General features: G+C 38.3%; 1 protein-coding gene across 1 annotated transcript in view; it reads right to left on the reverse strand.

Moving 5' to 3' along the window:
* Window positions 1-5,074: 5,074 nt before the first annotated feature.
* ctnna2 (catenin (cadherin-associated protein), alpha 2) overlaps window positions 5,075-14,433 on the reverse strand; it is a 327,549-nt gene continuing 318,190 nt past the window's right edge. Inside the window, exons 17-18 of the mRNA XM_053331022.1 lie at window positions 7,708-7,842; window positions 5,075-5,850 (exon numbers count right to left, since the gene is read on the reverse strand). Coding sequence (XP_053186997.1) covers window positions 5,563-5,850; window positions 7,708-7,842 — 423 coding nt within the window. The 3' untranslated portion in view covers window positions 5,075-5,562. The remainder of the gene's footprint in view (window positions 5,851-7,707; window positions 7,843-14,433) is intronic.

Here is a 14,433-nt window from a genome sequence, read left to right on the forward strand (position 1 = left end):
ATACTGTTAATAAAATGTGAATTTTATATTGCATAGCTGGGTGAAAGTTGTTTTTAAGTCAGTTTTTATGATTATAACTTTTTGTTTGTTTTGTCTGAATTCAGCCTCCAGACCAACAAAAAAGCAGCATTAGTAGCTTTTTGATAGTTTGTGATGATGTTACTGATTGAGTACATTTATTTAGTCTAATATCTGCAGTTGATGTGGTCGTGTCAAATGTGATGTATGCTCTTAATGGAAATACAAGATTTCGGTCAGTAAATCAATGTATGCAGGCGCCTCTGCTATGACATGTGGATGCTTTGAAGGGAATCTAGGTTTATTTGTCTAGGTTTTCAAATATCATTCTCCAAGATTTTTGCGAGAGGAGAATGTAATTTCCAAATGACTCACCGTGGACCGTTTTCAAAAGAGCTATTTCTTAGTATTCCCATACAAGTGTTTTTAATGCAGTCACAAATTAGATTCCATTCATCTCATTTGTGTCATGGATGGAGGCAGAAATCTCAGAAACTATTATCAATATATAGATAAACATCATCATACAACACAGCAACAAATAAGACATCAGTGCTGACATTTCTGAAAAACCATTACATTCAATGACAGGTGCATATAATTGGTAAGACTCATTCATCTAACCCTTAACAGATGCTTCATCTAATTAAATGTTGTATTTTTATGGGCATTTCAATGTTTAATAGATGTGTTTGGAGAGGACTGCGTGTGTGCTCCTCTGTCAGCTAAAGCTACGTAAACTGTGCGTTCTCTGTAACATTTATGGATGAATGTCAGTGCTGACGTGGAGAAAAGTGTGACGATCTGTGTCGTGTACACAATGGAAGCTTAAATAACCTGCCATGCTATATTTTTCATCAAGGAGTGGCTTTATGGTTTCCTCTTGCTTGGCGTGAGATTTGTTTGGGCAGCGTCAGAGCGTGAGACAAAGCCTGGAAGTGTTTGTTGAACGCAAAAGCATGAGAGTTGGCAACCCTGATAAACTGCTCTATAAAAGAAGAATGGCCTGCAGACAGCTATGAGGCAAATACATCTTTTGAATAAACTGTGTGAATTTATTGTCCCATCAGCGATTGAGTGAACATGATTGCTGATAGATCTTTATTTCCCTATTTAATAAAAATCTTTAATAAATGAAATGACTTACAGGCTGCTACAATAGTTAAACAGCCAGTCCTGTGTTAGTAATAGTGATCCCTACCCCAAACAAGCCTCTAGAAATCAAACATTTTTAAGGACATAAGGATTTTTGCTGTGAAAGTTCTGCATTGACCAGGCCTTCCACTGTTAGTATTCCAGCCTGTGCTAGTGGGACCTATTCATATTCTTAGAGAAATTGAGACATTGCGCCAAGGGAATGACCAGATTATCTTTCCTTCCTTTGCTCATAATCATTGGGTATGTGGCCAACAACCATTTACATCCTCCCATTCTGGATTTTCATAATGAAAACAGTGTTGAGCATAGGCATCTGAATCTGGGCAGCCACACTGAAATGCCATGCCCACTTGACCTCCGAAGACATATTCAAGGATCTGAGTTGGAGCTGAGAGAAGCATGCAAAAAGAATTACTGGCACAAAGCTTTAAAATGTTACCAAGATTTTTGCAGAGCTTATCCACAGCATTCAAAGAAGATCATGAAATTCCAAAACTTTCCCCACCTGTCAGACTGCTTGAGAAAATTAGAATTAGAAAGAGGTTAGACCCTTTCCTGGAAGAACATCTAAAGAGCAGAAGTATACACAAAGAAAGAATTCAAATTTCAGTCAAAACTCTCTGCAATGTATTTGTAGTGGTAATATGTCATGCGGTTCAAGCCGAAATTATTCTTCCACTGCAAAATATTTATTTCTGTCTTTGTATGACTTTTTTTTTCTCATATAACGGATTTCAAATTAAACATGCAACTTGTTCTCACTATCCTGCCTCATTCAGGTCTAAAGACACTTCAGCTGTCTCTTCAAAAATGGATGTTTCTATTCATTTGATAACCTCCATGGTCTTTCAAACCTTGGTGAAAAGGTAAAAAAAATCCCACTCAACTCCAACATCAGGTCAGATAAAGATGATTCAATTCCACTTCATCTGATTTAATTTCATGTTGCGTTATGAAATATCTGCAGCCATAAAAGAATTCCCTTTACAGCCATGATGTCCATCTGTGCAGATGGCTAAGTCTCCAGTGTGTTCAGTGTCAGAAGGCATTTGACACCCGAGACCGAAAGCCAAAAACCATATGCAGCAGCTGGTTGTACGCTGTTCATCACCATGCTGCTTCTGGGACTTTTAAGTCATTTTCCTCTCCGTCTATTTTTATACAGCAGTTTGTCTACGGGAGGTTTGTTTAACTAGATTAGACGCTGTTTTAATCCTTTTAATACAGCACATCCCATGTAGACATCTCTCAAATCAAAGTACTAATATCTGAGCTACTGCAGTAGCATTTCTGTCACCACCATTATTTATTTTTTATTTTTATTTCCAAAGAGAACAGGATCTTGTTATTTGTTCTGGTATTTTTTTTTCTTCAGCCACCATGTTACATTTTAGTTGGATGGTAGAGATGGATACACACAGGGATTATTTTAGTTAGACAGCACAACAGCCAGGAATTAATCCCTCCATTAACTGGGCTGCGTTACAACTTCTCCCCCGTGGCACTGTTTCCTAAACACAAGGTACTTTGGTGATGCACGGATGCCTGATGCATGTTGTGTTTAATAGCCATTAGCGGTACAATGTGGATACATAAAGAGCCTTATTCATTATCAGTGAGTAAACCACTGAATTATCTGAACCACTGTCCCGTGAGACATTATTGGGACAATTATAATTGTCAATGCTTTTGATTTGATTCATGAGAGATCAAGGTCATGTTGAGCAATCAATTGATTTGCTCTCTGTGTTTTAATGGCAGGGTGTGGAAGGATGCCTGTAAGGGTTTGATAGAGCCACTTTCGAAAAGGAATGCGCTGTGCTGTCTTTTAAAATCAACTAATTCACCAGAATCACTTGGCATGAAGTGAGGTTGCAGCCAGGTCTCAGTGGTCTCAGACAAGCTATATAAACTTCACATTTTTACTATCCACAAAGATCTTTCTGTGCCTTTAGAGAGCTCAAACTTTTACACTCTGAGGGTTTCTTGCCATGCTGACTGGCAATGTTTCAGGCCTCTGTTGAGTTCAAGCTATCCAACTGCTGCTCCCCTCTGTCCATCTCTCCTTTTTTCCCCCTGAACAACTCAGTAGGCTTATGAGAGATTGACAGGGACTTCAGTGGTCAATACTAGCCTACATACCTGGACATATAGTCAGCAGTTAACTTTGAGATAGCATGAAACCAATGATAGTCTACCAGGCAAACTTTATTCTCGGGAAAATAATAAGACTTTAAATCTACAGCCACACTAAACGCTAACATCAACACATCTTGAGTCACTGGACATATTACTCTACTCTTGAAGAAAAGTCAGGGATCACCAAAGTAACTGATTCATCATCTGGGTGCCATGAATGTCTGTCCAAGTACATCTGACCTGCTAGTGTGCACGAAAGGAAAATTTGGGGGGATCACCAAAGTCAGCAGGATTCATCCACTGGGAACCATGAATGTGTGTAGAAAATCTCATGGCAATTAATCATATAGTTGTTGAGATATTTCAGTCTGGATCAAAGTGACTAATATGACCATGCGCTGTGCTGCTAGCGTGGCTAAAATTAATCATATGCTGTAAGTTTTCTGTTACCTGTGTTTCATGTGTTTGACAACTGTGGTAGACCATGTGGAAGACAAGGTAAACTATCACAAATGATAGCATTAAAAGTGCTGACCTAAGACTAATTACCTCGAATCAAAGTGAAGTACAGTAATAGGACTTGGACTGTGACCTTTGATGAATACTTTAATTCTTGTAAGCTTGTAGTATACCATAATTGATTTTTTTCTCTTCTGGCATCTTTTTATCTGTGGGCCACATTTTACAATCTGTAATGATTAAATCAGATATGTAAGATTGATAAGCAGAATCACTGCTACAATAATTAAATTACCAGTTACCTGATACTGTAATTGTTCTGGCCTGACTTGGACAATCAAAATATAGCAAGCAAGAATGAGTTGACGCACCAATCAAATCCACTTTTTTGGCAACCAACGTCATCACAGCACAGCGCATAGCAATCAAGGATAGTATAGCTCTGCCGCCTTACATCTGCAGCTGTGTGTTTACATGTAAGTCTCAAGAAATGGAAGGTCAGAAAAAAAGGTAAGGTGTAGCAGAGAGGGAGAGGTGGAGAAAACTAAAACCCCTTGCCGCAGCTAAATACTGCAAAATAAGTGACATGTTCATACGTTAAAAAAAAAAATTGGCCAACACTGTAATATAGGCTATTAATGTAGCCTACTTATACCATAGAAGGCTATGTAGCCTATGGTAGTAAAGTAATTTCACCTTTGTGTAGACCCCAGGAGGATAGTGACAGTTATAAGGGATCCAAATAAAGAAGTCTCGAGCATAGAATAAAATAGCCATTGGTCAAATGGAAACAGTGATGTGCGTGAAAAGGGTGGCCTGAAATGGAGTCAAATTCGTAGTCTGAATTATTGTCCAAGTCCGCCATTGCTCCAGAGTGCTGCAAATTAGACAGTAAGAAACACACGTGAAACGTTGAAGGTCAAGTTGAGGGATTTATTAGAGAAGGGTGAATATAAAGGTATTGTATGCAGGGATTCTATTCTCTGAGCAAACCACAACTAGTCAAACCTCTCTGTCTATATTTATACGCTACACAATTTCCAATCAAGGTCATCATAGTTAGTGACATAATCATTAAATAAATTGAATTTAAAAAGGCAATACAATAGACCATAAGTGTGCTTTGGAAAAAAACACAGTATGGATTATTATTATAATCATCAGGAACAAGGAAACTACTTGGATGCCGACACTTCCAGGTATCTTAAACATAAGTTATTCCTAGCACTACAGGTTAACATTCAAATAAAAAAAAAATATCAAGAGGGAGCATACCAACATTGATATATTCCCTATAGAGTAACTCCTCTACTGAACCATTCAGGATTTCCATTCAGACAGCTTAAATGAGTATACAAGCAGCCAGTCAGTAGCACGTTAATGATATAGCTAGAATATCAACTGCCACAATTTTTTTTTTAAATGCCACTCTTCCTCTTCCTCTGATATGTTTTTTTTTTCTTTTTTTTTTTTTTTTTACTCTCATATTTTCAAAAGTAGTTGTATTTGTGTCACATTTTGGCTCTCACATATTAAGCTAGAATAAGATCGATAAATAGTGTTGGGTGTGTGCTGGCTGCCTGTGAACCTCGAGGCCCACAGTCTTCACAGGAGCCGTTGTGTGGCAGTTTAATACGTACTGTAGTCCTCCTGAGGTGTCACCAAGCACACACAGGGCAAACAGAGGTGGGTTAACACAATAAAAAAAGGGACTTCAACTTGTCACCATCATGTTTTGTTGTTTTTCTTGGGTAAGCGTGATTTTTTTTTTCTTCTTTTTTTTCCTTTTTAGAATGAGTCCATGGCCTTGAATTCACTGAGGGCCTGGACAGGAGAGATGTGTTTCTTCTGGGAGCCTCGTCGCACACGTGTCTGGCACTCCTCGGGTTTCTCCCTTTTTACCAGAGGTTTCTTCTCAGGGGCCTTCATACGCCAAGACACCACAGGTGAGTTGACGGCTGCTGTTCCATACACCTTCTGGTATTTGGTGGAGGCTACATAAGATGCCTTTACAGTCAGCACCACTGCGTTCATTAGGTTTTTGGCTGCTTGGATTAGGGAGGTGGCACTATCCAGCTGCAAGAGGGCAAGGAGAGATGGAGGAGAAAGAGAGTCAAGTCAAAATAAGTTTCCATGAAGAAAAAAAAAGTTTGTTGACTTTTTTGCACTCGACAGACACATTAGGACATATTATCTACATACAGTACCTAGGAGGTCTTTGCTGCAACTGACAATAAGGCAGGACAAAAACGTGGCTCTCACTGCATGACATCTTATTTGCGTAGTTCTTAATTAGCAGAGGCAGGGGTCAGGTATACCTCTGTCTCCGTCTGTTTGTTTGGCTGACATTTAAGGGTCGGTGGCCAGTGGGCCCCCTTCTACCTCACGCTGAGGCGAGTCAAATGCTTAGATTTAATGAGTGTGGACTCCAGCTGGCCACAATGAAAAGGTTAAAAACTCAGCAGGGCTTGCATATCTCACATGGAGTCCTAGGAAATTATCAAGAATTGTAACGACACATGATGCAAAGAAACTTAAAAGGAAAAAACGGAAAATCTGAACATAATTATTAGAACAAATCATACTAAGGCAGTTCATAAGGACACCTTTCACAGACAAAACAGTAGGAATGTATTATTTCTCTTTTATAATATTTAATATAGCTGATAGCTAAATTCAGGATATCAACCATTACAGAGTATCATAGTGCCTTTTTTTCTAGAGCTTTTTATTTTAAAATCCGTGCACACCATTTAATACAACTGATTGGAAGAATTGCCAGCACCTACTGACATTATTTTAAAGGTTGTTCAAATCAAAATGATATTGTTTTATAAGAAAGCAATGATACAAATAACTACAACAGTTATTTTCCATTGTTTTCCTGTGAAAAGGTTTGTTTTGGGGAGCTTTTCCTTATTTAAAAATATAGGGTACCATATGCTGTAAACAGCAAATATAAGTTCACTTCACTGATGTCACTGAAGACCTGATACCTTATCAGTTTAGTAAGGTTAATAATGGCTGTGAATTTACTCCAGTAGACATAGGATTGGTATATCACTTAATAAAACCAATACATGTACATAGATACCTCAGTAAAGGGAGATACAAGGGGTTTATTGAATGACCGCTTTTTAGAGGTAATCACAGTTAGCTCATAATTACATCAACAATACAGAATTAATTAATGAATTTAAAAAGGAAAGCCACCTGACATCTACTTCTGTCTGCAGTTGTATTGAGTAATTTTTCCCTTAGAACTAGAGTATGTATTAGATTTATAAAGAGATTCAATTCTTTCATATAATCATCTGTCAGCTTTGCAGATATATTTGTTATTCTTAGAGGGTCAAATTAATTAAGATTTTTTCATTAAAAGTGAAAGCATTAAGCAGAAGAATTAACAGATAATTAATGAAAAAAAATTCTAAAAATATCTATCACATGATTATGTTGCATGGCAACAGTATTTGATTTCAGGAAAGGTTTGAACTAATTTAGGTTTATTTCACATTGTTGGTTGTTGATTTCTTCACATTCTGCAACATACATTGTCTATTCACTGGACAAAACCAATGCTGAAAAGCAGAAATGTCAAATGTAAGCAATATGGGATAATTAACTGATTTCAGTTTGAGCAGTAATAATAGGGTTCATGAGGCATGAAAAATACAAATGGAAAAAAGCCTGCGGTGCATCTTTCTGGTAATATTAGATGGTAATCGGTCTGAAATAATTGCATCAGTCTCAATCTGCATGACCTTTCATCTGGTCCTCCAAGCTTCATTATGACCTTGAACTAAAAGGTTTGCCCACCCACAGTTCAGAGCATAAAATATTGGTCATGTCTAGTAATTCAAGCCTAAAAGCCCATCTAACACATCATTGGTATCGAGCTGGTCATGTGCTGTTCTGTACGGACGGACTTACCCCAGACACGATGAGCTCTCCACCCAGATTCTGAACCTCAGCTTTCACCTTGCTGCAGATGTTGAGCTGATGACAATACAGGGCAATTCTCTGCAGGTAGGCCAGAAGATCCTTCTTGCACGCTGAATCAGGGCACTGAATTAAAAAAAGAAAATGACACAGACCAATAAATAATAGTCATATATTAAATGGCCACTGGTTTTTATAAGGCAGCCAAATGTGGTTCGACATACTGTTCTTTTAATGCCTGCAATTTTGCTGCCACCTGTTTTGAGTATCACAATATTCAAATTCTGTGATAGCCTATAAAATGATGATGATCATGCCCATAACATTTCTGTAGAACATGGCAAAGACTGAGGTTACTTTGCAGTATCTGCTATTGCAAGGGTGGTCTCATGTTGGCTTCACTAAATGTGGTCTGACACACATGTGGCATATGTCTAACTACCCATTTGCATGATTTCATTGTCCAATTTGTTTGTTTCACACTTGCCATTTGCCAAAATGCAAAGTAGCACAGTGACATCTCATTTCATGTTATATTTTTCTCAGTTTGATGAACAGCTTGATTTAAATGTTGGGTATATGATATCCATGCTGTGTTTTATGTTGACACTAGATCAGCTGTATGGAACCAAAAGCCAACAGTAGGTTAACTGATGGAAGGGCTTTCAGACAGAATAAAGGTGTTCAATACAAAATCATAAACTGGTTTTAAAGAGTGCAATGTTTTTTTCTATATAGGTCGGAGATGTGAAATTTCAATTAGATTCGATTGGTAGAGAATGGTGTAATGGTCTCTATGTTGGGGCATTTGTAAAGCATAAAATCAAAAACAATCCCAACAAAGTCAGTGGGGTTCCAGCATTTTCCATTGCTAATTACACTTCTTTGCACAGAGCGAGAAATATGTTGTTTGACAATTTATTTCAGTTGTGGTTTGCAGCAGGTATGACTTTCAAAGGAAAGTTGAGTTACACTGCAGGGTGTCAGACTCATTCATTTCACATAAAACAAATTTGTCACAGTGTGTTGCAAAATACGAAAACAGATCAATCAACCATGAATGGACACAATACTTTGAAATACATAAAGACTTCCATTGCAGCCACTCACTGTATGTGTCCCTCTTTTTTTTGTTTTGTTCTAGCGACCAAAAGTTGTGAACTGGTCCTGCTGTTCTTTATGCTACTTCAACAGCCAAACTGAACGTACAGTGCAGCAAATCGACCAAGAGGGAATACGAGGACAGCTTCCTCTGGTCTCCTTCTATCACACAGTTTGCCCCTATTATTCCATCTGGAAGCCTTCCAGGTGTCAGCTATGGCCCACTAAGCTCCCAGTGGGTTAAGAACACTGCATCAGCTGCTTAAACACTGTGAGCATCATTTTGTAGCAACACCTTTCTTCTGGCCATTAATATTAAACGGTCTTAACTAGGACATTCAACAGCACAGTGTGGGGAAATGCACAGCTCATTTCCTTGTCTTGTGGGCTCGGGTAGAGGGGGATGGCAAGTTAAACATCGAGCTGTGTTATGAATATACCCCCTCCAGGACTTGCAGCTCTACTAGCTGCCCATCCTTTTTCCTTCTCTCTGAGGGGAGGCCTCTCATGCTAAGACAAATATCGACTGGCCACAAGTGCCCTTCACTGATGGTCACAAAAATCCAGTATGATCTTCCTGTTATCTGGTGAATTGTTTGTTTTTTCACTTACTAATATTTGAAAGAACATGTCAAAGAATGGTTAAACATCTATACTTATAGCCACTATCAGGGAAGGATTTTCAGTTAACAGTTAATAAAAGCAGGGCTGCCACCAGCACCGGCTTCCTCTCAGTTAGTGTCGCTGCATGCAGACGGATGTGGAGCTGCTAGCTCATAGAGCAGCCAGTGAGGCAGAGGGAAGCATCTCCTTGGGCATTATCACTGCACCGCCAGTCCTGGATAGCATCGTTGCTAACTGCACTTCACACTGCTGGCACATACACACACTTCTGCCCCAGGCAAGTTTGATGTAGACATGACACATTTGTTCCCTATTGTACACTTGACTAATAGTCCATTTCTTTCACTGATTCCCTGTTGATGTAAATAAACACTACGGCCCATTACTTTACCAGGCCCATTGATGCTCCCCCCTTCTCTCCCCCCTCTGTCCATCACAGCGAAACAGCATTCATTACAGACTACTGAGGAAACACTGTGTGGTTCACTGTCTGACTTTTCTCGACCTCTCTGAAATTCTTCATTACCTCAGCAATTCTCTCAACATTTTGGGAATATTTCTTTTTTAGTTTTATTCAAGACAAGTAGTTAAAGCTCCCTTTGTTTGGTTGTTTTATCACATAATTGGCCTAAAAAGTAATGAAACATGCTCCCGAAGGATAATCCAGGTAGGAAGATGATGTGAACTCTGGTGCTGAGATGAGGGCAACACACTATCTAGGGGGGGGTCTGTCAAAACATGAGTCACACTAATGCTGCATTTCTAAACAGGCTGAAACTAACTATTCCTAAATTACTCTGACTGTACAAAAGAGAGTCATTTTTTACCTGATTTTTTATTTTCAACTTCACATCATTGTACTTTTCTATACTATTCTTATATCTGCTCTATTACAGATACAATAGCAGACAAAGACAATAATGTTTTTTTTTTTCAATGAAATGAAAGCACAATGACGGGTTCAACTAAAGCGTGTTACACACCTTCTAGCTGACTGGGTCACTACAGTGATGTTAAGCTGTCACCTGCCAGTTTCTGTTTGAGAAGGCTGGTAATCTTTCTATTTGCTCATCCTGTTTCTGGCATCTCCGTCAAAGACTGAGCACTGCTGTGTTCTAGTACATCCTGAAACCCCTCATTATAGTTGAGTGAGTACCTTATGTGCACTCCACCATTATATACTTCAAAGTTCCACATTGGAAACATCACCATTAGAAAAACAGAGCAATCTTAGTTACTTGGTTTTCCCATTATAGCTCTGCAATAAAGGCTTTCAGTTCTCATGACAGATTTCAAAGGCATAAAAAAAATAATTTGTAATGGTGGCAAAGTCCAAGTAAAATGGGGGTGTTTGACATGGCTAAGACTTGGCAGGTGAGCGATGTCGCCAGCATACGTGTCCCATCCTTTTTGACCTGTGACTCCTTAAGACAAAACATTGTCAGCTTGTAACTTCTCCTCACAGTTTATGATCATGATTTGGTGTGTGAGCTGGGTGTTGTTGTTTTTTTTTACTTTTCATGTTGCCCAATTTGAAGGATTTTTAGAGACAGCTATAAAAAGACATATCTGGAAAATACACACACATAAATATATTTTTTCTTTCTTTCTTTTCTTACTGCGTTTAATAATAATCATTGGCTTAACTGATGTGCAAAATATCAGGGCTGTCCTGTTCAATTAGCATGGAGCAAATATTAAAAAAATGCATAAACAGACATGTCAGTATTAGGTGATCAAAATTAAGGCAAAAGGTGAGACTGACATATTTTGGGAAAATTGATTAAAAAAATAAATAAGAAAAAACTGAAAAAAACTTTGAAAACCTCCTGATAATAAAAGAACACTTTATGTGTTGGTCAAACTAAAACAAAGAGAAAAGCTGACAAGATACAAGATTTTCACTCAGGAACAGCATTCATTTGTAGAAGCTAGATTATACTGACTCTTAAACTGTAGCTTTTGTCTTTCCAGAAAAGCCTTTTAATTACACATCAGACACACTTGGTTTCACTGCTGTCAGTAGAGGCGACAGGAGCTTTGCGCTTGTTGTTTAGGACTCAACGCGACAGAGGCTTCCGCTGTGACAACTAAAGTGAAACCTGGAGTACATCATAGAATGAATACTTAGCTTCAAACTTGGATGTGGCATTTATAAACTGTAATATGACACTCTTGTGCTTATTTAAGTTGTGCAACATTAACCAATGTTCAACATGAACATGAATGCAATGCAAAAGAAACGTCCTGGAGGATGAGAAATGAATCCAGGAGAGGAAATCAAGAGTTATAGAATTAGGCTGATGATACTCTATATTAATCCTGCTGTCAAAATGCTGTTAAATGAAAAGATACAAACCAAAATCGATTGATGACACTATCAATAAATACAGCTAGTTCCCAACCGATACACTGTTTACTCCTGTTTAAGTACAGCTTGGTAAAACTACAGGGGTTAGCTGTTTTAGAAAATAGAACCTTAAAAAAGAAAACCATATATAACACAAATACAGAGTATCACTGGATTTAATGTTTATTTCCCGTGGCTCCATGTTTAGCTATTATTAATATAAACATATTTTTCATTGCTGTACAGTAACAACAAATTAATGTAAAGACAGCAACAGCTACAACACAGGTTAATTTTAAACCAAATGGCGCTGCAGAATTTCAGAGCTGCAGAGGAACCAACACATCAAACAAAATGATGCATACTGTTACATGCCTGAGAGACATAATAATGAACAATCAATGTATGTCTCACAAAAGGTACACTGTGTCTGTAGGAGCCATACTTAAAGAATGAAGTGGAGTGGGGAAAATGGAGTGGGAGAAATAGAGTAGAAAAAAGGCATTGCTGGAGTGAAATGGGGTGAGGTGCCTCGAGGGGATTTTCTACGTCAAGTGCTGTGCTTAAATGACTATGAAAGAGCTTGCCGTCCTCCCAACCTTCCACGCAGAATTGCCTTCTGCTTCACACGTGTTCATCAATAGGGCTGATGCGGAGTTATGGTGACAAGGTTTGCTACTTAAGGGACCTGTCTGAGAGCAGCAGAGCATCCTTTATTCTTAATGTCAAGCCACAGTGTTCCTGACAAGCACAGGTTACCCACAATAATGTGTGAATGCAAAATACTTGTAGTCTTCATCAAGAATAGAGACAGATAATCAAGGTTATGTTATTTGTTTTGTAGTTCCATTAAGGTGGTTGATAAAAGCATGATTTTGCTGTTTTAACTTTTAATAACTCATTCCATTTAGTGAATGGAATGTCAAACAGATGCTACAAATAACTCATATAAAAACACTTTTATGATAAATACATGTTGGAATAAAAAGGCCTTCATGACCCTCTTTATTTCCTCAATACAGTTCTGATGTCTCTGGAAGTGTAACAGAAGGCTTTGAATATTCAGTAAACACAGATCCAGGAACCATTTAAGTGAGAATTAAAAATGGCAAGCCACCTGCTCTTTTCATTACAGCAACTGTTGATTCAGACACAGGCTCTGCCAGTGATTTGCCATGTGACAGATTCACTCCCACCAAAACCCTGTTGAACACTGATCATCCCTCTGCAACCTACATGCCAAGTACACAAACACAAGTTCTTGCTTACATTGTCCTTTTTGTCCCAGATCCTGCTCATAACAAGACACATAAGCCGTGACGCAGACTGAGCTGAGACTGCTTTCTGAAACAAATGTACTTACATGGAAACATGCAGAAATGTTTACATATATGGCTCATACAGATTTTAACTCTGGTTTTGTTTTTCCATCTCTGTGTGTAGTAATTACTGCATAACAGACAGAGTTTATGCATTCATAGCCTGAAACTTTGTTCTGTAGTATGCAGTACTGCAATATGCTCTGGAGAGCAGGATAGTGTGACATGAGGAGAACTGTGCCAGCTTTGACTAAAGATGCCTTCTGGTCAGTTGAAAGCTCAGCGTACTCTGAGGCCACCCAAAGTGACAGGAATTCAGCACAGTGCTCACAGCAGAAGACTTGGTGATACACACAGCATAATGTTGTGAAATTTCATATTGCCGCCAAAAGGCAAGTAGCGAATAATGAGAAAGCACAGTGGATGGTGAAAATCATACTTGAATACTGGTATAGTGCATCCTTTAAGTGCACTTTATGCAACCTCTCAGGAATGCACACTACCCCGAAGAGAAGCTTGCCTCCTAAATGAATAATTCTAATGAGAATAAAATGCTTTCACAGGAAATACTGATGAAAGCTTTTCCCAAGTTCAGTTTATTTATTGAGTTTTTAATTTATTTTTATTTGTCGTTAGCATGACATCTGAAAAGCATGTTAGCATTAGCAAGACAACAAGTTTTTTTATTACCTGCTCTATATCCAGATTGCCTTAAACAACAACGAAAAATGAACAATGGACAACAAACTCTCTGGCACTTATAGCTATCCCAGTGATTACCTGTATTTTGAAGGATCCAGACAGAGATTGAACATGTCTATTATCTTTGATTAAAGCTGCTATAATCCTTGGAACATGGTGGAGCAAAGTGCCAGATATTTCCCTCAGGAGTTGGTGAAGACCAAAACAGAGCCGAAAGAAGAGTGAATACTGGACGACCAGTATGTTCATCAGGTGGCCAGACACACTAGTTTAATTAAATGCTAAAGCACTCTGTGTCTGCTGAATGAGTAAATGTTTACTGACATATTCACTGTATCAACTCTATCAGGTAATAGAGTGACTGTTGTGTTTATAGCAGGTTAAATATATCATTCTAAGGATTTTGCAGACTGTTTTAAAGGATGATTCACTCTGTGCCTTCTAGTCTTCAGTATTGACAGTAAGACATTTTTTCCTCAATATCTTTATTCACAAAATAACTTTTGAGGACTCGCTTGAAAATGAGATGGTGCCTCTCAAGGGGTTTCAATCTTGCAAAAAAGTGCAGCAATTATTTAAAGTCAACACATGATCCTGAAGGTAGAGCAACTTTTTTGATGA

The sequence above is a fragment of the Scomber japonicus genome, chromosome 2, assembly GCF_027409825.1.
Source record: "Scomber japonicus isolate fScoJap1 chromosome 2, fScoJap1.pri, whole genome shotgun sequence".
Classification (NCBI taxonomy): Eukaryota; Metazoa; Chordata; class Actinopteri; order Scombriformes; family Scombridae; genus Scomber; species Scomber japonicus.